General features: G+C 54.8%; 1 protein-coding gene across 2 annotated transcripts in view; it reads left to right on the top strand.

Moving 5' to 3' along the window:
• PTPA (protein phosphatase 2 phosphatase activator) overlaps window positions 1-25167 on the top strand; it is a 416046-nt gene that overhangs the window by 107524 nt on the left and 283355 nt on the right. For both annotated transcript variants that reach the window (XM_078646251.1, XM_078646252.1), the window contains exon 4: window positions 9358-9483. In XM_078646251.1, the coding sequence (XP_078502377.1) occupies window positions 9358-9483 (126 nt within the window). The remainder of the gene's footprint in view (window positions 1-9357; window positions 9484-25167) is intronic.

Below are 25167 nucleotides of genomic sequence, written 5' to 3'. Positions count from 1 at the left end.
AGAAAGTACCTCAGAAACCAGTCCTTCCCTCTCCTTTACACCTCGGTGAGGAGATTTTAAGGGACTGCGCCTTTCAGACTTATCAGAGGTCTTTTGTAAGGCCTTAGCAGGGGGGTCAGCTGAAGTTGAAGGAGAAGACCTACCCCTCTTTTGGGATCTCCTCGAAGATGTTGCAGAGGAGGCCTCATCACCGTCACTGGATACAGACTCCTTACATGACTTTAGTTTTTGGAGCCAGTTGAGTAAGCGTCCCTCACGGTCTCTCAGGGTCTTTGAAGAGAAGGTCCTGCAGATCTTATAGTCACTGACCTTGTGATCAGGGTACAAGCAATAAATACAATCTTTATGCTTGTCCTCCACATAAAGCCTCTTCTTTGAACAGGTGGCACAAGCTTTAAATAAAGCCTTCGTCTCCTTGTCTGATATCCAGAAGAGAAACTGTAGAGAAAAAACAGATGAAATCCAAAGTTGAAGAGAAATCTGAGCAGAGCTCAGTGGAGACTCCCTAAGCACAACGTGCAGTAAAACATCTGAGGCTCTCTCAGGAAGGTTCTATGGGGTGAGGCTAATCTGATTGGTTGTTACATTACTTTGGTCTCTTTTACAAAAAGAGGTGGATATGCTGCAAAATGAGATGAGGCCTAGGCCTTTCTTTCTCTTTTGTACCTACTGCTATGTTATTTTTTATTTACTGAGGCTCCCATTCCGACGACGGGGAATGATACAAGCTATGGGAATCTATCAAAGTTCCAATACTGGAGTAACTATTGTTTCATGGTGAGGTGGGCATCCAGGATGATTCTGAGGTTGCAGGAGTGATCAGACTGGGTGGGTGCTGGGCAGAGTGCGGTGTAAGGGCTTGTTTCCAAAGATGATGACCTCTGTCTTGTCAGAGTTGAGTTTAAGGCAGTTGGTTTTCATCCAGGTGGCGATGCTAGTCATTCATGGTGGTTTTGAAGTTGAGTCTTGTGGTGTCTGTCTCTCCTGAGAAGGGTGGGATGAGCTGGGTGTCATCGGCATAGGAGACGTCTGTGGGTGCGGGCGACTTCAGGCTGAGAGGCAGACTGGTTCCACCAGGATTATATGCTCACGCCCCAGGCTGCGGTTAGTGATGTCCTAGAAGGTTTGTCCAATGGAGGTGAAATGTGTCACCTCTCCAATGATGAGATGAGGGCCTCAGCATCAAGCGCCTTCTGGTAGCACCTGTAATATGCCTATCACTTTGTCTGAAAGAGCAGCTTGCACCTCCACCCACAAATCTTTGTTGCCCTGAAATGCTAGATACAAATACCTATCTCTCTTCCACCAGACATTCACCAGCACTGCCCTTACACGTGGACAGATTCTGCCGTTTGCCACCATCACCTACACAGAGATATTTTTAGTGCCATTGTACAAGCGGTAGTCTGAATACTGCCAAGAACGCCCACTGTGTGAAGGCTATGCCTTCACTATGTCAATTATAGGCAGAGTGCTGGCCACTGTGTCAAGCCTGGTTCTCCATTCTGCCAGGGGCAGCTAGATTATTGCCACTATGCCATTGAGAGCCAAAATGATGCCCCATCTGCTAACCACCAACCCACCGGGCGCTGCCAATCAGATTCCAATACATTGCCCTGGGTTCCAGCCCATTGACACATGCCCACTCATTCCCACATACTGAAACAAAGAATGTTCCTGTCTCCGTGCCCTCCCAGTTTACTTGGCAGGTGCCGGTAATCTTGTCTTGGGGGCTCTGAAACTGGGTTTTCTTGGCTAGGGTCTCTGAAGGTAGCAGTGTCGGTGGGATGAAGGCGCGTCAGACTACAGGAGGCAGGCGAGGGGGCTATTTAGCTGTAGGCTTGGGGCCTAGCAGCCAAGTGGTGCCAGGGTCCCCCAGTGCGTGGGATGCCATAGGGCCGGCTGCACATTCGGTTACTCTGGCATTTCCCCAGTTGGTTGAGGTTATCGGTCTTCTTTCAGAGCAGGATGGGTTGCCATGATGCATCCATGGCCCCATAGCCTGGGTCTAGTCACGGCCTCCTGCAGTGTGGGGCTGCTTTGAACATTTTGCCAGGGCTGATTCTGGTTTCTAATCTGGTCCTGGGAGACAAGGAGATGCCGTCTGCAGCCCTCTAGCTCTTGAGCCCTGAAGTGGCCCTGACGTAATTTGGAGCTTGCCAGGCTTGGGCGAGAAGCCAGGGGCCAGCAGGACGCCAGAGGCCGCTGCTTCTCCAGCAGGACGCCAGAGGGGGTCGCTGCTCCGGCAGGACGCCAGCGGTCGCCGCTGCTACGGCAGGACGCCAGCGGTCGCCGCTGCTACGGCAGGACGCCAGCGGTCGCCGCTGCTACGGCGGGACGCCAGCGGTCGCCGCTGCTCCGGCAGGACGCCAGCGGTCGCCGCTGCTCCAGCAGGGCGCCAGAGGTCGCCGCTGCTCCAGCAGGGCGCCAGAGGTCGCCGCTGCTCCAGCAGGACGCCAGAGGTCGCCGCTGCTCCAGCAGGACGCCAGAGGTCGCCGCTGCTCCAGCAGGACGCCAGAGGTCGCCGCTGCTCCCGCAGGACGCCAGAGGTCGCCGCTGCTCCCGCAGGACGCCAGAGGTCGCCGCTGCTCCCGCAGGACGCCAGAGGTCGCCGCTGCTCCCGCAGGACGCCAGAGGTCGCCGCTGCTCCCGCCGGACGCCAGAGGTCGCCGCTGGTCCCGCCGGACGCCAGAGGTTGCCGCTGCTCCGGCAGGACGCCAGAGGTCGCCGCTGCTCCGGCAGGACGCCAGAGGTCGCCGCTGCTCCGGCAGGACGCCAGAGGTCGCCGCTGCTCCGGCAGGTCGCCAGAGGTCGCCGCTGCTCCCGCAGGTCGCCAGAGGTCGCCGCTGCTCCCGCAGGTCGCCAGAGGTCGCCGCTGCTCCCGCAGGTCGCCAGAGGTCGCCGCTGCTCCCGCAGGTCGCCAGAGGTCGCCGCTGCTCCCGCAGGTCGCCAGAGGTCGCCGCTGCTCCCGCAGGACGCCAGAGGTCGCCGCTGCTCCCGCAGGTCGCCAGAGGTCGCCGCTGCTCCCGCAGGTCGCCAGAGGTCGCCGCTGCTCCCGCAGGTCGCCAGAGGTCGCCGCTGCTCCCGCAGGTCGCCAGAGGTCGCCGCTGCTCCCGCAGGACGCCAGAGGTCGCCGCTGCTCCCGCAGGACGCCAGAGGTCGCCGCTGCTCCCGCAGGACGCCAGAGGTCGCCGCTGCTCCCGCAGGTCGCCAGAGGTCGCCGCTGCTCCCGCAGGTCGCCAGAGGTCGCCGCTGCTCCCGCAGGTCGCCAGAGGTCGCCGCTGCTCCCGCAGGTCGCCAGAGGTCGCCGCTGCTCCCGCAGGTCGCCAGAGGTCGCCGCTGCTCCCGCAGGACGCCAGAGGTCGCCGCTGCTCCCGCAGGTCGCCAGAGGTCTGCGCTGCTCCCGCAGGATGCCAGAGGTCTGCGCTGCTCCCGCAGGACGCCAGAGGTCTGCGCTGCTCCCGCAGGACGCCAGAGGTCTGCGCTGCTCCCGCAGGACGCCAGAGGTCTGCGCTGCTCCCGCAGGACGCCAGAGGTCGCCGCTGTTCCCGCAGGACGCCAGAGGTCGCCGCTGCTCCAGTTGATTTTGCTGCCGCTTGAGTAAATTTTCTACTCGAGTGGCGGCTTTCTCACTGCGAGCTGTTGCAACCACCCACGACCACCCAGGTTGGGAAAATATCGCCAGTGCCCACCTAGCACCCGAAAATTGTGCTAGGGGACGCAAATCCTTGCTCGCCAACTTATCATTGGTGAGCCACGTGCAAACAAAAAGTCAGCCATGCAGAGTTTGGTCAGTAATCCGCGTTACAAGTGTCCAAAACTGAGGGCAGAGCGGAATTTATCACCTCCCCTAGTGCTGAATACCGGAGCTCCCACATCCATCGGCATTAACTCCCGGCCTCTGTATCTCACTCTTGAAGGTTCTTTTCATCCCTGTTTTCTCCTTCAGACACTAGTTATTCATCTTTCCCTCCTTTCCCTCTTATGTTTCCTCGCGTTGTGGAGAAGCCGGTTGGAGATATGACAAAGAACGCCACATAATCGAGGTCGTCACATTAAAAGAAAGAAACATGAAGGGTCTGTCAAGGAATTAAAACTCTAACCTGGGAATGACTACAGAAGTAGAATAAAATCGTATATGCAAATTCAGTATATTGGGACTCCTGAACCCTACAAAATAGTTCTATTTATCTTCGGTCTACAACATTAGAAATATCGCACTGCTGTTGAGCTTGTGCTCATAATCGATAAACCGTGCCAGATATTGGTGTATTTAAAATAGTGAAAACATATAACCAAGAACGCATGAAGAGAACTATCAGAAGGGGGGGGTGCATTCCAGAACAAGTGAGGCAGGCCCAGCCTGAAAAAATATCCAAAGAGAATAATACAGATTGATTAATTATAGCACGTTCTGGTTCAAGCGAGGAAGGGCCAGCTTGGATAAAAATCTCCCAATAGAAAAATACAGTATTAACTGGTAAAAGAACAATCCCGAGGAAGGCATTTGCCGAAACGCGTTGGAGGCATTCTGCAAATCACTACCAGTGGTTGTTGTGTACTTTGTCATCAATTTGTGTTGCATATTGTGTATGAATAATATAAAATGTGACAAATGATATTGTATTTAACTGTGAATTCTAAAACTTTTCTACAGTCGAATTTATCAATGGAATATAAGGTATAATGTGCAATCATTCATGTGCTGAAGTAAATTGTGTATACATTGTATCTATATATATTTTTATATCAACAAAACATATAAAAAAAGTAATAAGAATATTTTTCTAAATTGGTTGATATAGTTTTTTGTCATGTATTTAAATTGTCTAGAGTTTGTGTACTACCCTATCGCTTCTCAGCACTGAGCCCGGTGCTTCTGCATTTTACAAAATATGTGTCTGTATGAGTGACATAAAAGTGAGTGTGTCCTACCGGGTGTGAGTAATTCTGTCCAGTGGCTCAGGCTACAGTTGCATCTAAAGTTCCTATGGGAATTAACATGGAAAATGCTCATTTTTGCCGCCCCCTCTTTCTCTCTGCCCCCGCTTGATGGATCACTCCAACACTTTCCATCCACAACAAGAATCACCAGGGATCGTTGTTTGTAAAATATCTATTTATCAAACGGCACCAAATATATAGGCACGTAAAAAAAAGAAGCTTTTGCTCTGATGAGTAGGTCCGAAATAGAAACACTTCCTGGCCACCACCAGTAGGATGGATATAAGTGTGGTAGTCAATATTCAGATCACAATATGTTTGTGTTCCACAGAGCTCGAAAGGAGCTCAGCTTAAAGTGCACAGGGGTTTTCTCGCAGAATCCTCAGTTGGGGACTGTATCCGATCACTAGGACTGTATCCGATCACTAGGACTGTATCCGATCACTAGGACTGTTCTGCTCAAACCAGTGTGGAGACGGGTCCACCACTAACAACGTGCTCTCCATGTGGAAAAGCTCTGTGTAATCACCCTGGTCCTAGACACGACCTTCATTTTCCTCTATGAGATGTTCTAGCTTCTGGCCGGCCGGGGAGACCAGAGATTTGCACTTGGCTATGCACTTCTGGGGCCAGTGGAAGAGTTTTGCACACCTGGACACACTGACATTTTTCTGTACTTCAACTTTATCTCATTTGCCACAGTGTAGTGCTCGTAGTGGCAATAGGATGCCATCTACCTTGTACTTCTTTCCACAAAACTATCTCTTCCCTCATGAGATGCACATACGATTCTGTCTTTAACCCTCCTTTACCATTCATCTTGCTTTTTGCTCGATCATACATAATCCTGCAGCCTCCATTTCTCACTCCCTTGCTCTGTTTCATATACACTTTTTTTTCCCCCTCCTGTCTCAAACATCTTCCTTCACACTCCGATCTCTCTATATCCTTTGATGCCCTGCTCCTTCCTCTGCCCTCCAACCTCCCTCATCATCCCTCTCACAGCTTGCTTCCTGTCCCACTCTCCTCTCCCAACTACTAATTTCACATCTTCTGATCTCACCATCTTCTCATGCCTTATCCTTGCTCACAAGTCCTCCTCCCTCACAGAGTGGCTGGCTGATTGTGGCAAAACTATTCAAGTCGTCCCCATGCATCCGCAGTCCATGAGTAGATTGGTGCATATTTCTGTCCATTTCAGCCTGCACTGCTCTGAACCAGCCCCCTAGGATTGCAGATCGGCCATCTGCCCCTGTCCCACACCCCCTCTTACCCCCTCTCCTGCACTGCTCTGAAGCATCCCCCTAGGATTGCAGATCGGCCATCTGCCCCTGTCCCACACCCCCTCTTACCCTCTCTCCTGCACTGCTCTGAAGCAGCCCCCTATGATTGCAGATCGGCCATCTGCCCCTGTCCCACACCCCCTCTTACCCCCTCTCCTGCACTACTCTGAAGCAGCCCCCTAGGATTGCAGCTAGGCCCTCTGCCCCTGTCCCACACCCCCTCTTCCCCTCTCTCCTGCACTGCTCTGAAGCAGCCCCCTAGGATTGCAGATAGGCCCTCTGCCCCTGTCCCACACCCCCTCTTACCCCCTCTCCTGCACTGCACTGAACCAGCCCCCTAGGATTGCAGCTAGGCCCTCTGCCCCTGTCCCACACCCCCTCTTACCCCCTCTCCTGCACTGCACTGAACCAGCCCCCTAGGATTGCAGCTAGGCCCTCTGCCCCTGTCCCACACCCCCTCTTACCCCCTCTCCTGCACTGCACTGAACCAGCCCCCTAGGATTGCAGCTAGGCCCTCTGCCCCTGTCCCACACCCCCTCTTACCCCCTCTCCTGCACTGCACTGAACCAGCCCCCTAGGATTGCAGCTAGGCCCTCTGCCCCTGTCCCACACCCCCTCTTACCCTCTCTCCTGCACTACTCTGAAGCAGCCCCCTAGGATTGCAGCTAGGCCCTCTGCCCCTGTCCCACACCCCCTCTTCCCCTCTCTCCTGCACTGCTCTGAAGCAGCCCCCTAGGATTGCAGCTAGGCCCTCTGCCCCTGTCCCACACCCCCTCTTACCCCCTCTCCTGCACTGCACTGAACCAGCCCCCTAGGATTGCAGCTAGGCCCTCTGCCCCTGTCCCACACCCCCTCTTACCCTCTCTCCTGCACTACTCTGAAGCAGCCCCCTAGGATTGCAGCTAGGCCCTCTGCCCCTGTCCCACACCCCCTCTTCCCCTCTCTCCTGCACTGCTCTGAACCAGCCCCCTAGGATTGCAGCTAGGCCCTCTGCCCCTGTCCCACACCCCCTCTTACCCCCTCTCCTGCACTGCACTGAACCAGCCCCCTAGGATTGCAGCTAGGCCCTCTGCCCCTGTCCCACACCCCATCTTACCCTCTCTCCTGCACTGCTCTGAAGCAGCCCCCTAGGATTGCAGATATGCCATCTGCCCCTGTCCCACACCCCCTCTTACCCTCTCTCCTGCACTACTCTGAAGCAGCCCCCTAGGATTGCAGCTAGGCCCTCTGCCCCTGTCCCACACCCCCTCTTCCCCTCTCTCCTGCACTGCTCTGAAGCAGCCCCCTAGGATTGCAGCTAGGCCCTCTGCCCCTGTCCCACACCCCCTCTTACCCCCTCTCCTGCACTGCACTGAACCAGCCCCCTAGGATTGCAGCTAGGCCCTCTGCCCCTGTCCCACACCCCCTCTTACCCTCTCTCCTGCACTACTCTGAAGCAGCCCCCTAGGATTGCAGCTAGGCCCTCTGCCCCTGTCCCACACCCCCTCTTCCCCTCTCTCCTGCACTGCTCTGAACCAGCCCCCTAGGATTGCAGCTAGGCCCTCTGCCCCTGTCCCACACCCCATCTTACCCTCTCTCCTGCACTGCTCTGAAGCAGCCCCCTAGGATTGCAGATATGCCATCTGCCCCTGTCCCACACCCCCTCTTACCCTCTCTCCTGCACTGCTCTGAAGCAGCCCCCTAGGATTGCAGATCGGCCATCTGTCCCTGTCCCACACCCCCTCTTACCCTCTCTCCTGCACTGCTCTGAACCAGCCCCCTAGGATTGCAGATAGGCCCTCTGCCCCTGTCCCACACCCCCTCTTCCCCTCTCTCCTGCACTGCTCTGAACCAGCCCCCTAGGATTGCAGCTAGGCCCTCTGCCCCTGTCCCACACCCCCTCTTACCCCCTCTCCTGCACTGCACTGAACCAGCCCCCTAGGATTGCAGCTAGGCCCTCTGCCCCTGTCCCACACCCCCTCTTACCCCCTCTCCTGCACTGCACTGAACCAGCCCCCTAGGATTGCAGCTAGGCCCTCTGCCCCTGTCCCACACCCCCTCTTACCCCCTCTCCTGCACTGCACTGAACCAGCCCCCTAGGATTGCAGCTAGGCCCTCTGCCCCTGTCCCACACCCCCTCTTACCCCCTCTCCTGCACTGCACTGAACCAGCCCCCTAGGATTGCAGCTAGGCCCTCTGCCCCTGTCCCACACCCCCTCTTACCCTCTCTCCTGCACTGCTCTGAAGCAGCCCCCTAGGATTGCAGATCGGCCATCTGTCCCTGTCCCACACCCCCTCTTACCCTCTCTCCTGCACTGCTCTGAACCAGCCCCCTAGGATTGCAGATAGGCCCTCTGCCCCTGTCCCACACCCCCTCTTCCCCTCTCTCCTGCACAGTCTCACATCTCCTTCTACTAAAACCTTTACACCAGAATACTAAGTTTTAAAGCTAGACCTCTAAAAATATCGAGAAATAGTAGATGTTGGTGCTTGCGCTGCTAGTTGTGGGCACCTGAAGCTTAATGGAGGTATGGGTGGCAAGGCTTACCCTCTGAGTGGGTGAAAGGTCTGCCAACTCTGCACCCAGAAGGAGTGCTCTGCCTTGGAGGTCAGCCTGTCAGAAGGATCAGCTGCAGGTCAAGGACTGTTGCCTGAGCGACATTCACAAGCTGATTTCCAGCCTCTGCTACCTCTGCCTTCCCTCCTACCCTCCTGTCAGAGTTTTCATACTCTTCCTGTCTTTCATAAATGCTCTTCTTGCTTTCTTTAGCGACATAATCCAAAGTGTCAGATAGTGGTAATGTCTCTTCTAAGCCTTCCAGTCCATCGTTTTTTGCACACAATGCCACTTTAGACACAGAACAGCTAACTGCGAACCAGACTTCTCCTCACTGAGGTGGCCCCAGAATGCCAAAGCAGCTTTTGGGGGTGCTTTTTATTCCATCTAGAGGCGATCTGACAGCCAAGATGGATTGTTCCCCTCTGGCCAAGCCCCTAGTAATCGCCAGTGGCTGATCAGTCAAGCTTTCCTCCCATCACTTCTTTTCCTCCCTTTTTCCAGCCGCCACTTTTGCTTCATACCCCCCCAGCCCAACTAGCTCCCCTGTCCTGTTCTTCACATAACCCTTTCTGCTTCCTCTGTTCTGTCTAGGGTATTGAAGCGGTGCTGTCTCTCCTGAACACCCTCGACCAGTGGATCGACGACACCCCTCCAGTGGACCAGCCCTCTCGTTTTGGGAACAAGGCGTTCAGGACTTGGTACAGCAAGTTGGAACAGGTGAGAGGCAGTTCATAGGTGTGCTACTGCAGTTGAGAGGCCCAGCCCGTGGTGCGCTCCATCGTGCTGGAGGTGTAGCTGCACCAGGTGAGTGTCCTGCCTTTGACATCTGCTGCTGGAGCAGTTGAGAGGCCAGCACCTTGGTGTGCTACTGTAGATGGGTTGCCCAACTTTAATTTATTTTTATTTTTTTAAATCTTTTTATTGTTTCAAAATACAAACAAACATGAGGGAAGACCATCATAAGTACAAGGAGTCCGACATTCCATAATTAAAGAAAATTTGACAGCAGTCCAGCATTCAACGAGGCTCAAGGTCCCTGTTCAAGACCTGCCGCTGCAATTTTAAGCTCCCTCAATCAGCATGCTATCACACAGAAAATCCTGGGCTCCAGGTCATCATTCAGCACCTCGTGCAGATCCGCCCTCCGTGACTATCTACTGCCAACCCCCCACCCCTGCCGCTGGCGCTGTTACCCAAAATAGTGAGTGCTAATAAAAAACTACCCTAGTGTGTGGAGTGAGAGCAGATCATCGCATCAATAATACTAGTATACACCGCAACCACCATGGAAGTCCAGGATCTGCCCCCATGCTAATCTCCCCACGGCCAGAGGAAGTCGCCTATTGATGCTCCTCCGTCGACGCGCCGGAGTCCGAGCCAGTGTCTGAATCTGACGTCCGGAGCTCCATCGCCAAGGCCTCCCACGACCGCACCACCTCCAGCGCCCTATCGCTATGGGACCTATGAGCTTGCTGCAATCAAACCGAACTCTCGCTGCCCGCCCACAGAAGCAATGCTGCCTTCCATCTAGCTTAGCTAGGGCCAGCTGCCGCCTTCCAGTGAGACGTAATTTCTCTCTTGGCCAGAAGGAAACCTAGGTCTATAAACTTACTAGTTATCTTATTTTTGCTAGTGTGTGGAAACCAGTGTAATAGGCAAGCTCCTTTATCCATAGCAATCTGTCGCTCAGTTACTCTACAAAGCAACTCATTTATCTCCTCCAAATATGTTCCCAACTGCGGACAGTCCCATAGCATGTGGCTCAGGTCCGCGCCCTGCAGCCTACACCGGGGGCAGATCGCGGTGTCGATCCGAAAATACTGAATAATTTTAGCTGGCGTGAGGTATGCCCTATGTAATATGAAAAATTGGATCAGCTGGAACCTAGCATTCCTGGTACTCTTCCATGCCCTTTTAATTATCTGCGACCAGGCCGCGTCAGGTATTTCTTTATCTAAGTCCGTTGCCCATTGCCTCCGTAGCTTTTGTAACGGGTTGAGCCCCTCTCCCTGCATACGTTTGTATAGGCAAGTAACCCCCTTATATGTGCCAGCTGCCATCACTACGTATTGACATGCTCCGCTTGTTGGTGGTTCTGAGAGGCCAGCACCCCAGTGCTTCTGTATGGCGGCCAAGTGTATCAGGAAATGGCCACGTGGAAGACCAAAGGACTCTTGCAGCGTACCAAAGGGTAATAGTTCGCCATCCGCATATAGGTCACCCACCATCTGCAGGCCCAGCTCATCCCATTCCACAAGGGCAGACCAATCCCCACCATGTGGCAACGCCGTGCACATGCCCAGCGGTATCTCGGGAGCGTAAGGGCGCTGCACCCTAATTCTATTGTGAAACCGTTTCCAACAATGCCTTAGGGTCCCCTCCACCATCGATAAATCAGCAGTCCTCAGTTGCTGTTGCAGGATCACGAAGGACAAAACATGCCGCGGCACCTCCGGTACGCCCCCCCCCCCACTCCCCCCCCTCGGCCCTTCAGCTCTCGGCCTCATCAATGTATCCAGCGCCACCCTGCACCTTCCTGCACCCCAGATAAAGCTACCCACCGCGGAACGAAGTTGTCAAAATAAAGGAACTGGTATCCGCACCGGCAGGGTCCGGAAGAAGTATAAGAGGCGAGGAAGCGCCACCATCTTTAGTAGCGCCACACGGCCTGCCACTGATAGTGGCAGGGTTCCCCAGAACCTCATGCTACCCCTCAGGCCTCTCATCACTCTACCAATGTTACCCTCAAGGAGATCCTCCTGAGCATGATACACCTGCGTTCCCAAATAAGGGAGGCACCTAGGTTCCCACGCCAGATCAGGCGGTAGTGTGGGCCGGTCGCATGCGCTAGACACCGGGAACACGCAAGTCTTCGCCCAATTGACCCACAGTCCCGAAATGTCTCCAAAACAGTCAAGGAGAGAGCGCGCCCCGTCCAGGGCCTCCCCCGCATCTCTCAGAAACATTAAGAGGTCGTCTGCATAAAGCGAGATATAGTGCGCTTGGTTGTGGAGCTGCAGGCCACAGTACGCACCCTCAATCCTAGCGCGCGCTGCCAATGGCTCTACCGCAAGGGCGAACAGTAGCGGGGAAAGCGGACAACCCTGTCTAGTGCCCCGCCCTACCAGATAAGAGGAGGAAACAACACTACCAACACGAACTCTAGCAGTCGCCGACGAGTACAAGATTTCAGTCCAACTGACATAACCAGCTCCAAGCCCGAAGGCTGTCATGACTGAGAACAGATATGGCCATTCCAGACTATCGAACGCCTTAGCAATATCAACTGAAAGGACCATCGCCCCCCCCCCCCCTATTCCACAGTCTCCATCCAATATTCCTATCAACCGGCGTATGCCAGGGCCACCCTCCCTGTTACATCAGTAACATGCCTGAACCCGATTATGGCAAGATGCACTTATACATTTTCCCAACTCCTGAACCTCAGGTATGTGGCAAATACGCCTCATGCCCCACCACAACTTGAATACACAAACTCCATCATAGGCCCGCACAAATGTCCGATGTGCACCGAGGATACCCCTACCCCCCCCTCGACTGCCTCGCGACAAGTGTTAGCAGCACTAATAAATGCGCGATCTCTTCCCAAACACAAAGTAGAAATATCCGATTTTATCGATACACATAAACTGGATCTTCTATTCATTACGGAGACATGGAGTGACGAATCCTCCGGACCAGATTTTAGTGCAGCTACACCAACAAATTACTGCGTATGTAGACTGGATAGATAAAAAAAAAAGGGCGGAGGTATAGCTATCATCTATAAAGAACATCTTAAACTTACAATGGCAGATTTAAAATACCCTGAGTGTGAGGCATCTCTTTTCACCATTGGCCTCTCAGGCAAAACATCATTCAAGGGTATCCTAATCTACCGCCCCCCCGGGTCCAGATCGAAGTTTCTTACGAACTTAGGCAATTTAATTGAGGCTTTGGTAGGATCCCCCCACTTTACATTATTGGGAGATTTCAATTTTCACCTTGAAGCCCTCAACGATCCAGACACATCACTCTTAATTAACGACCTAGAAGCAGCCGGTCTTCTGCAAATGGTAAAAGAACCCACCCATCAAGCGGGTCATACCTTAGATGGGCTATTCACTAACAACCCGAATATTTCAGTCACCCAGGTAATTCCCCTAATTTGGACGGATCATGCAGCTGTTTGCTTCTCTATCAACATTAATTCCACCAAACTTCCTGCCACATCTCCGACTCCAGTCTCCTTCAGAGATTGGAAACATATCAACCTTGACCAGCTAGCAGAGCTGATGCACGATAGCATCACCCCAAACGAACATGATCCTGCATTAGTGTCATCCAACTATCTGAATAATCTAAATACAGCTTGTAACAAATTAGCTCCGATCAAAACCTCTCACCGCAGGAGAAAACTCCCCTCAGCACAGTGGTTCACGGAACCCTTACGAATACAGAGACAATACTGTAGGAACCTGGAAAGGCAGTGGCGCCGCAATTTTAGCCCTGCTGATAAAATGATTTATAAAAATGCTCTCTCTAACTACAAAAAGCTCATTGCATCAGAAAAAAGCCTGTACTACACATCTCAAATCAATCAGGCGAAAAATTCGGTAGGAGAACTTTTTCAGGTTGTCACTCGTTTGTCCAACCCCCCTGCCCCACGTCTAGAAGGATCTCAGGCTCTTTCAGACTCTTTGGCCAAATTCTTTGAGGAGAAAGTTAGTTCCATCTTTTCGACCTTCTCCCACTCCTCTCCCTCTCCTTTCCCTAAGGTACCCCCTATCAACAACTTACCAAACTTCTCAGCTTTCGAACCGACCACCCAGGAACATATTCAACATCTTGTGGCCTGCACTAAATCGGGTTCTCCTCTTGACCCGTGTCCGCCTGCGATCATGAATCGCATCCCGGAAGCTATTGCTCCTGCCCTAACCACGATCTGTAACGCAATGTTCCTAACAGGCACATATCCATCTATTTGGAAGGAGGCCATTATCAAGCCACTTTTAAAAAAGCCCTCCTCGGACCCTCTTCTTCCCGCCAGCTATAGACCTATTGCCTGTCTCCCCTTCCCAGCAAAGATTTTCGAAAAAATCATGAACACGCAACTTTCGAAATTCATTAACGACAATAACCTATTGGATGATACCCAATTTGGGTTCAGACAAGGACACGGAACGGAGACAGCACTGCTCAAAGCAGCAGACGAGATACGGACCACAATGGACAAGGGAGGATCGGCGGTTTTAATACTTTTGGATCTCTCTGCAGCTTTCGACACGGTCGATCATGCTACATTGATCGACCGTGTCTCGGCATTGGGAATAAAAAATAAAGCCAAAGAACTTCTGGTCTCGTTCTTGGCTAACCGTCCTCAGACAGTTAAGATGGGCAATTACACCTCCCAGACCCTTTTCCTCCCCTGCGGAGTACCACAGGGCTCCTCGCTAAGGCCAACGCTTTTCAATATTTATGTCGCGGACTTGGCGAGGGTCATAAAATCCTACGGAATTGCCCTAACAACCTATGCTGACGACACCCAATTGGTGTTATCAGTATACAAAGACGGTACTTCAGTCGCGGCAAATTTCCAAGAGGGAATGCTGGCAATAAGTTCCTGGATGTCATCCAACTGCTTGAAATTAAACTCTGACAAGACAGAGGTGATGACATTCGGGAACTTGCAACCCATCTGGTCCCCCCAGTGGTGGCCACCTCAGATGGGAGCACCTCCCCAACCGGTAGTTAAAGTACGTAACTTGGGAGTAATATTTGACAACAAGATGACCTTTCTCCAACATGCCAACTCGGTGGTATCTTCAGCCTTTTTTATTCTAAAAAGGATTAAAAAACTACTTCCATACCTTCCCCCATCTGCGGGTAAAACCTTAATCAGCACACTGGTGTTCTCAAGAACAGACTACTGCAACTCCCTCCTACTGAATGTCCAAGAAAAGGTCCTCAATAGATTACAGACGGTGCAAAATGCCGCAGCCAGGATTTTACTAACCATCCCTAAATTCACATCCGCTTCCCCCTATATTAGACAGTTGCACTGGCTCCCTGTCAGGAGTCGGATTAAATTTAAAGCTTTATGTATAGCCTATAAGGCCATTAACAAGCCGGGTCCACTATTCCTAAAATAAGCTTTTACCCCGCCTGAGCATTTAAGAACCTTACGCTCTTCGTCAGCCCACCTACTGAAGGTTCCACGCACAAGAAAGTCCAACTGGGGAGACAGATGTTTCACCACATCGACAGCCAAACTCTGGAACACGTTATCACTCCATATTAAAACCGCTCCCACACTTCTGAATTTCAGAAAGAAACTCAAAACTTGGCTGTTCTCAGCATAAACTACCATTTTCTTCACAAGAGAGAGTTCTGTAACGTTAGCGCCAAGACACCCGTAAGGGTATTTGCGCGCTTTAAAAATCGCATAAAATAAAATAAATAAATAAATATGCTGCTGGCGGTATTGTGAGTCGGGATAAAGCCTGCTTGATCAGGATGCACCAACCGTGTCATAAAGGGGAGGAGTCTTGTGGCCAGCACTCGGCTCAGTATTTATAGTTAGTAGTGAGCATAGATAGAGGCCTGTATGCGGCTGGGTCAGTCGGAGGCTTCCCTGGTTTAAGGAGCAGAACAATAATGGCTTCCCTAGTAGAGGTCGGCAGAACCCCTGTTTGTCTAGCCTCCTTGTACATCTCCAATAATCTGGGAGCAAGGAGGTCAATATACGTTAGATAGAATTCAATAGGCAAACCATCGCTGCCCGGTGTTTTGTTGCTTGCCAATTGCTTAATGGCACAGCTAATTTCCGCCAGCGTAATATCCTGACCAAGAACCTCTGCTTCCTCCTCTTCGATTGCGGGAAGCTCCAGGCCCTCCAAAAACGCCTGAGTATCCACCTCGCCAGTCTGTAGTTGGCTGGTGTAGAGTATAGCATAAAAAGATCGAAACGGGTTATTAATTTGATGTTGCGTATATTCCAAACGTCCCAAAGACGAGGTTAACGCCAAGATAGGTACGTATCTAGGAGCGGGGTCAGCCAGCCAATCCAGTAATGTGCCCACTTTGTCCCGTTTCGCATGCGCACGGGCCACGTAAGCTCTATGATCAAAGCACCGTAAGCGCTCTACCACCACCGCTACTGCCTCCTTTCGGGATTGAACCGCGTGGCACGTCCCAGAGCCATCAGAATGAGCTCTCTCAGCTTCTCGTAGGGCCAGTTCGCTCGCCTCAACTTCCTGCAGTAGCAGCTTCCTGACTCCCACCCACTTCGCAATACAGATCCCGCGGACCACCACTTTGAAGGCATCCCATTCTAGGGCCGTCGTCGTGGCTGAGCCCGCATTCTCCGCAAAGTAGTGCTCTACCCCATCCCCCAGCTCCGCGCGAAAGACCTGATCTTTCAACATCTCAGGACGCAATCTCCAAATCGGAACCCTAGGACGCTCCGCCACCCAACAGAAACTTACCAACAACGGATTATGATCCGATATGGTACGCGTTAAGTACTCGCTGCCAGCCGCCAATGATACCAGGCCGGCACTACATAAAATGGCGTCCAACCGCACGTGCAGGTCATGCAAGGCCGAGAAAAACGAGTAATCTCTATCGACCGGGTGCTGCGCTCGCCAAATATCAATGAGTCCCCAGTTATCTTGCCTATGGGCCCTAACTTTGGCCAGTCTATTAATCGGGGCCGTGGGTAGTGGAGGATAGGATCTGTCCATAGTTACATCGACAACTGAGTTAAAGTCTCCCCCATCAATACTGGCGTCGTGAAATAATCCGCGAGGGCAGATGATAGTCTCCAGGAAGGGCGCCTGTTCTACGTTAGGAGCATAAACACAGCAGAGGGTCACCTCCCGCCCATAAAGGCGGCCTCTAACTGCAACATAGCGGCCAGCGGGGTCTATCAATTGATCAATCATCTGAAAGGGGACCCCAGCCCTAACCCAAATCAGAACCCCCGTGCATAAGCTGAGTAAGTGGTGTAATAGAGCTGTCCTTGCCATCTGCGCTGCAGTGCAAGCCCCTCTGCCCTAGTCAAATGCGTCTCCTGTAGGAAAGCCACTTGCGCGCCCCTACGCGCCAAAGAGCAGTGAACCGTATATGTACGCTGCATAGAGTGCAATCCCCGAACATTCCAGGGCACGCATTTCACATCAGGTAATGGACCCATAACAATGATGCAAAAACCACACCGAATAGTCCCCCCCCTCCTGTTTGCCAGGTGGTGGGCCCACCATGCAAATGCACAACACTCAATAGCTCCACATTTTCGGTTAAGCGCAGCAGCAGGCAATTTCCCCCAAACAAACCAATCCCATCCCCAAACAATCCCACCCCACCCAATACATCTCCCTCCCCCCCCCCAAGAACAGGCACCAACATAGTGAATCCCATCCAAACTACCCCAACTACGCGCCTCGTACGAAGCTAAGGCAAACTAACTAATACCATCCGGTGGGGGTTGGATGGAGCCCAGGAAACAACTTACGATAAACCAGAATCGCAACAAGTGCCTGCCCCAGAATCCCCCAGAAATGCAACACCCCCAGAACCCCCCAGGGCCCCCCGCAAATACTGTCGCTACTCCAACCCCTATAAATCCCAACCCAAGTTCCCAGCCCTCCACACATCCAACGCACCCCAAGAACCCCCATCAGAGACAATCATTGCAACACATCTTAGTCAGAATAGAAATCCCAGTCCCAGAGATAACAAAGTCTACTCATCCAGCAGTCCATCCGCCGTTCCAGGAGTAACCAACGGTAGACGTGCATCGTCCGTTGCAGAGGACTCCGCCTCTGATTGGCCCTTGTCACTGCCAAGTTCTGAAGCCGTTGGCCAGGTCCTCAGCAGTTCTCTGGAGAGCGCTGTCACTGCTTCTAGTGCTCTCCTACACTCTATTGCCGTCTGTGAGGTCGATGGTTTCCGTAGCCCCCGCCGTCGTCGTCGCAACCGTTGCGACCTGCGAGGCTGAGAGTCACCAGCCAACTCCCACGCTTCCGCTTCCTGGCCATCCTTGCCAGCTCTGTAAGACTCCAGCCAGTCCCATGCTTCCTCTGGCGTGTCATGAAAGTATGTCTTTCCATCCAGCACGATGCGCAACTTGGCCGGGAAGAACAAAGAGTACTGAATCCCTTCTGCATGCAATTCTTTCTTAACAGCTTGGAATGACATGCGCCGCCGCTGTGTGTCAAGCGAGTAGTCTGGGAAGAGAGTAAAACTGCTGTTGTCAACCTGGAAAGGGCCATTGCTACGGGCCCTCCGAAGGAGCAAGTCGTGGTCTTTAAAGTGTAAAAGCCGCGCCACCACCGGCCGCGGAGGACGCCCCTGCAGTGGAGGTTTAGCCGGGACTCGATGCGCTCGCTCCAAGGTGTAAAAGCTCGAAAGCCCTTCCGGGGCGACCACCGTTTTAAGCCATGTTTCTAAGTAGCTCACTATATCCGACCCTTCAACCTTTTCAGGCAGCCCCACCACACAAATGTTATTCCGCCTATTTCGGCCCTCTGCGTCCTCCGCTCGCTGTTCCAGCACTGTTAGACGATCCAGGACGCCCGCCATCGTCGCAGATAGCGCGGTCTGTGCAGGCCCAATCTCCTGAAGCTTAATTTCGGTTTGCTTCACCCGATCAGAGTGTTTCGAGTGGTCCGCTCGCAGCAAACCCAGTCCTGTTGCCACCTGCGCAATGTTCTGTTGGAGGGCGACTCTAGATTCCGCAATGGCCTTCAGTATTTTATCCAGTTGGAGTTGGAGCCCCGGATCTTGCGGTAATTCCTGCTCACCCCTATTCTCCTGGGGCGGGGATTCGGCGTCGGAGGGCTGCGGGTCTTCTTCTTTCCTTCCCCGAGGCTTGCCCATGGCTGCAGTCGTCGGCGCACTCCGATGCCGCGTTGCGGCGCCAGAGACACACTCCGAACTATTCTAAGGGTCAGCACCCAGGTCCGGAGAGTCCGATACCCGAGTGGCCGCCTTTCACCACAGGGCCAGCAGGCCCGGCCGCTTCGTCGCAGTTCCCGTACTCGCCCCGAGTGGGCCACAACAGATAAGGCTCACAGTCCACACTCCCCCCCGGCCCAGAGCGGTGTGCAGTGTCGATCAGGGGCGCAGCCAAGGAAAAGCCCTGTCCTTATTGTGATGTCCAGGCAGGGTTATGTGCAGTCGTGCATGCTTCCCCCATGCAGGGCCTCGGTCTCCTTAGCCCGCTGCCGCCCTCACCAAGCTCTTCCCGTATATCTCCAGGCAGGGGGCTCCCTGACGCACCGCAGTTCTGCACAGGAGAGCCAGCAGAGGTTCACCGCCCGTACTGTTCGGCTGTGCTCAGTCTGCAGCCCCCAAGTCCATCCAGCTGCCCTGCCGCCACACCTATATGGCCTCGCTCCAGGGTGCAATGCGCTCAGCGATGTGCCACCAGGCCGCCGCCCGCTCCGTCGTCCAGAGGCCCTTTACAGTGAAGGGGCCGCCATCTTAAGTGCTGCCACGCAGTCAGTGCAGCCCCGGGGCTCACTCAGCTGTGTTCACCGGGGCCGCCGCTGACCACCGGGACCCCCAGATCGACCTCGGTCCGTGGACCTCGCAGGTGCATGGGGGGGTCAAGGGGAGCAACCCCGGCATCCGCCGATCTCCTATCTCCTATCTCCAGTAAGGCCCTCTGCCACAGCCCTTCTGCAGAGTCCAGCGCCCACTTCTGTGTCCTTATTCCGGCCGGGGGTGACGTCGTCCGCTCCTCAGGCCGGCCTCTCCTCTCGCTCGGCCCCGGAGCCCTTCAGCACCCTCCGCAATCTCGGAGGATCGAGCCACCGGTCCCGGTCCTCCAGCGCCCACGGTCCGCTCACCGCAGTCCGGTCATACCTCCTCAGGCCAGCGCCGCTGCAGCCACACAAGGCGTCCTTGGGACTCTGCGCTCCAGCTTTCAGGGCCCCCCCGCAGCAGCTCCCCGCCAGTGATTGCGGCAGTCAACGCCGACTCCAGTGCCCGGGGTTAGGCGATGGGGATCGGCGCCATCTTGTGTCGTCCGGCGGCCGGCACCCCCGCTCAGTCGAGCAGCCGCAGCAACCGTTCTATGCCCGGCCACAGGCGATTCGCAGCACCGGTCAACTCCAGGTCGCCCACAGCACACTCGGCGCCACCTGGGGGGTCAGAGAGATTCCGAGATCAGGATTATTTCAGGGATTGGGCACGGAGCTCAGTTCTCCTGCAGCCTGTCCCATCGGCTCCCAAGCCACCTGGTTGCCCAACTTTAATGTGTGCTTGAGTAACTAAGAGGCTCGGCTCAAACGTTTTCTAGAACAGGTAAGGGGCCCTGCTAAAAACTGTGCTAGAGCATGTGAGAGGCCCCAGAGGTGTGCCGAAACAGCTGCAAGTCCTGCATTTGACGAGTTGCTGGGTCAGGTACGAGGCCAGCGCCTAGATATCTAAAGGTATCCCATCTCTGAGGTGTGCTGGAGCAGGGAAGTGGTTTTCCAAGTATGTGGATAATCCCAACCCTGGGATGTGCAGCTTTAAGAGGTATGGGGCCCAGCTTTAGAGTGTGCTGCTTGAACAGATGAGAGTGCTGGCGCGTTTGCTAGAGGCAGTGAGAGGCCTGGCCCCTAGGTGTACTGGAGCCAGTGAGAGCCCTGGCCCCTAGGTGTACTGGAGCCAGTGAGAGCCCTTGCCCCTAGGTGTACTGGAGCCAGTTAGAGCTCTGGCCCCATGGTGTACTGGAGCCAGTGAGAGCCCTTGCCCCTAGGTGTACTGGAGCCAGTGAGAGCCCTTGCCCCTAGGTGTACTGGAGACAGTGAGAGCCCTTGCCCCTAGGTGTACTGGAGCCAGTTAGAGCTCTGGCCCCTAGGTGTACTGGAGCCAGTGAGAGCCCTGGCCTCTAGGTGTACTGGAGCCAGTGAGAGCCCTGGCCCCTAGGTGTACTGGAGCCAGTGAGAGCCCTGGCCCATAGGTGTACTGGAGCCAGTGAGAGACCTTGCCCCTAGGTGTACTGGAGCCAGTTAGAGCTCTGGCCCCTAGGTGTACTGGAGCCAGTGAGAGCCCTGGCCCCTAGGTGTACTGGAGCCAGTGAGAGCCCTTGCCCCTAGGTGTACTGGAGCCAGTGAGAGCCCTTGCCCCTAGGTGTACTGGAGACAGTGAGAGCCCTTGCCCCTAGGTGTACTGGAGCCAGTTAGAGCTCTGGCCCGAGGTGTACTGGAGCCAGTGAGAGCCCTGGCCTCTAGGTGTACTGGAGCCAGTTAGAGCTCTGGCCCCTAGGTGTACTGGAGCCAGTGAGAGCCCTGGCCCCTAAGTGTCCTGGAGCCAGTGAGAGCCCTGGCTCCTAGGTCTACAGGAGTCAGTGAAAACCCTGGCCCCTAGGTGTACTGGCGCCAGTCAGAGCCCTGGCCCCTAGGTGTACTGGAGCCAGTGAGAGCCCTGGCTCCTAGGTGTACTGAAGCCTGTGAGAGCTCTGGCTCCTAGATGTTCTGGAGCCAGTGAGAGCCCTGGCCCCTAGGTGTACTGGAGCCAGTGAGAGCCCTGGCCCCTAGGTGTACTGGAGCCAGTGAGAGCCCTGGCCCCTAGGTGTACTGGAGCCAGTGAGAGCCCTGCCCCCTAGGTGTACTGGAGCCAGTGAGAGCCCTGGCCCCCTAGGTGTACTGGAGCCAGTGAGAGCCCTGGTCCCTAGGTGTACTGGAGCCAGTGAGAGCCCTAGCCGCTAGGTGTACTGGAGCCAGTGAGAGCCCTAGCCGCGAGGTGTACTGGAGCCAGTGAGAGCCCCGGCCCCTAGGTGTACTGGAGCCAGTGAGAGCCCTGGCCCCTAGGTGTACTGGAGCCAGTAAGAGTCCTGACCCCTAGGTGTACTGGAGCCACTGAGAGCCTTGGCTCTTAGGTGTACTGGAGCCAGTGAGAGCCATGGCCCCTAGGTGTACTGGAGCCAGTGAGAGCCCTGGCCCCTAGGTGTACTGGAGCCAGTGAGAGCCCTGCCCCCTAGGTGTACTGGAGCCAGTGAGAGCCCTGGGCCCTAGGTGTACTGGAGCCAGTGAGAGCCCTGGCTCCTAGGTGTACTGAAGCCTGTGAGAGCTCTGGCTCTTAGGTGTACTGTAGCCAGTGAGAGCCCTAGCCTCTAGGTGTACTGGAGCCAGTAAGAGCCCTAGCCCCTAGGTGTACTGGAGCCAGTGAGAGCCCTGGCTCTTAGGTGTACTGGAGCCAGTGAGAGCCCTGGCCCCTAGGTTTACTAGAGCCAGTGAGAGCCCTGGTTTCTAGGTGTACTGAAGCCAGTGAGAGCCCTGGCTGCTAGGTGTACTGGAGCCAGTGAGAGCCCTGGCCCCTAGGTGTACTGGAGCCAGTGAGAGCACTGGCCCCTAGGTGTACTGGAGCCAGTGAGAGCCCTGGCCCCTAGGTGTACTGGAGCCAGCGAGAGCCCTGGCCGCTAGGTGTACTGGAGCCAGTGAGAGCCCTGGCCCCTAGGTGTACTGGAGCCAGTGAGAGCCCTGGCCCCTAGGTGTACTCGAGCCAGTGAGAGCCCTGGCTCCTAGGTGTACTACAGCCAGTGAGAGCCCTGGCCCCTAGGTGTACTGGAGCCAGCGAGAGCCCTGGCCGCTAGGTGTAGTACAGCCAGTGAGAGCCTTGGCCCCTAGGTGTACTGGAGCCAGTGAGAGCCCTGGCTCCTAGGTCTACTAGAGTCAGTGAGAGGCCTGGCCCCTAGGTGTACTAGAGTCAGTGAGAGGCCTGGCCCCTAGGTGTACTGGAGCCAGTGGGAGCCCTGGCCCCTAGGTGTACTGGAGCCAGTGAGAGCCCTGGCCCCTAGGTGTACTGGAGCCAGTGAGAGCCCTGGCTCCTAGGTCTACTAGAGTCAGTGAGAGGCCTGGCCCCTAGGTGTACTAGAGTCAGTGAGAGGCCTGGCCCCTAGGTCAACCAGAGTCGGTGAGAGGCCTGGCCCCTAGGTGTACTAGAGTCCGTGAGAGGCCCGGCTTCTAGGTGTGCTAGAGTCAGTGAGAGACCCGGCTCCTAGGTCTACCAGAGTCCGTGAGAGACTCGACTTCTAGGTGTGCTAGAGTCCGTGAGAGGCCCAGCTTCTAGGTGTGCTATTCGGTGAGAGGCCCTGCTCCTAGGTATACCAGAGTCAGTGAGAGACCCGGCTCCTAGGTCTACCAGAGTCCGTGAGAGACTCGACTTCTAGGTGTGCTAGAGTCCGTGAGAGGCCCAGCTTCTAGGTGTGCTATTCGGTGAGAGGCCCTGCTCCTAGGTATACCAGAGTCCGTGAGAGACCCGGCTCCTAGGTCTACCAGAGTCCGTGAGAGACTCGACTTCTAGGTGTGCTAGAGTCCGTGAGAGACCCGGCTCCTAGGTCTACCAGAGTCAGTGAGAGACCCAGCTTGTAGGTGTGCTAGTCGGTGAGAAGCCCGACTCATTGGTGTGCTAGAGCAGGTGAGAGGCCCGACTTATAGGTGTGCTAGAGCAGGTGAGAGGCCAGACTCATAGGTGTGCTAGAGCAGACGAGAGGCCCAAATCATAGGTGTGCTAGAGCAGGTGAGAGGCCGACTCATAGGTGTGCTAGAGCAGGTGAGAGGCCGACTCATAGGTGTACTAGAGCAGGTGAGAGGCCCGAATCATAGGTGTGCTAGAACAGGTGAGAGGCCGACTCATAGGTGTGCAAGAGCAGGTGGGAGGCCCGACTCATAGGTATGCCAGAGTCCGTGAGAGGCCCGACTCATAGCTGTGCTAGGGCAGGTGAGAGGCCCGCCTCAAAGGTGTTCTAGAGCAGGTGAGAGGCCCGCCTCAAAGGTGTTCTAGAGCAGGTGAGAGGCCTGACTCATAGGTGTACCAGAGAAGCCGAAAGGTCTACCTCATAGAGGAGCTAGAGCAGGCGAGACTCCAGACTCATAGGTGCGCTAGAGCAGGCGAGACGCCCGACTCATAGGTGCGCTAGAGCAGGCGAGACGCCCGACTCATAGGTGCGCTAGAGCAGACGAGACACCCGACTCCAGGTGTGCTAGAGCAGGTAAGAGGCCCGACTCATAGGTGTGCTAGAGCAGGTGAGAGGCCCGACTCATAGGTGTGCGAGAGCAGGTGAGAGGCCCGACTCATAGGTGTGCTAGAGCAGGTGAGAGGCCCGACTCATAGGTGTGCGAGAGCAGGTGAGAGGCCCGACTCATAGGTGTGCTAGAGCAGGTGAGAGGCCCGACTCATAGGTGTGCTAGAGCAGGTGAGGGGCCCAACTCTTTGGTGTGCAAGTCAGTGTGAGGCCAGACTCCTAGGTGTGCTAGTGCAGGTGACGGGCCTGACTCATTGGTGTTCTAGAGTAGGTGAGAGGCCCAATTCCTAGGTCTGCTAGAACAGGTGAGAGGCCTGACTCATTGGTGTGCTAGAGCAGGTGAGAGGCCCGACTCTTTGGTGTGCTAGAGCAGGTGAGAGGCCCGACTCATTGGTGTGCTAGAGCAGGTGAGAGGTCCGACTCATAGGTGCTAGAGCAGGTGAGAGGTCAGACTCAGGTCCTAGAGCAGGTGAAGGGCCTGACTCGGTGTGCTAGAGCAGGTGAGAGGCCCGACCCATAGGTGTGCTAGAGCAGATGAGAGGCCCTACTCATAGGTGTGCTAGAGCAGCTGAGAGGCCAGACTCATAGGTGCGCTAGAGCAGGTGAGAGGCCAGACTCCTAGGTGTGCTAGAGAACGTGAGACGCCCCCCTCATAGGTGTGCTAGAGCAGGCGAGGGGCCCGACTCATAGGTGTGCTAGAGCAGGTGAGAGGCCCAACTCATAGGTGTGCTAGAGCAGGTGAGAGGCCCAACTCATAGGTGTGCTAGAGCAGGTGATAGGCCCGACTCATAGGTGTGCAGGTGAGAAGCCCGACACATAAGTGTGCTAGTGCAGGTGACAGGACCGACTTATTGGTGTGCTAGAGCAGGTGAGAGGCCCGACTCATTGGTGTGCTAGAACAGGTGAGAGGCCCGACTCATTGGTGTGCTAGAGCAGGTGAGAGACACGGCTCATAGGTGTGCTAGAGCAGGTGAGAGGTCCAACTCATATGTTCGCGGCATATGAGCTGTAGATTGTACACTGTTCATTAGATCGCCACCTGGTGTTGCGCTCGGATGATTGCAGGTTGTTGTCTTCTTGGAAGAAGTTTTTGTAGTCACGAGACCGGTGACTCCTCCCTTGGACAATACTGCGCATGGGCATCGGCTCCATCCTTAGATTGTTTTTTTTCCGCCACTGGGTTCGGATGAAAGTTTCTCCGCTCCGGCCAGAAAAACACTTTTCAGCAACTTCGAAGCGCAGAACGTACACAAACTTCCAATAACTACCTTCGACATCGACTACAGTACTTTTTGACGCCATCGTTTCCATTCTGGTCATCGAAGTGGGCCGTTAGGCCTATCGACGCCGTGCGGCCTACACCACAAGGAAAGAACTCCGTT

This window comes from Lissotriton helveticus, chromosome 5_1 (assembly GCF_964261635.1).
Source record: "Lissotriton helveticus chromosome 5_1, aLisHel1.1, whole genome shotgun sequence".
Lineage (NCBI taxonomy): Eukaryota > Metazoa > Chordata > Amphibia > Caudata > Salamandridae > Lissotriton > Lissotriton helveticus.
This window is presented reverse-complemented; position numbering and strand designations above follow the sequence as displayed.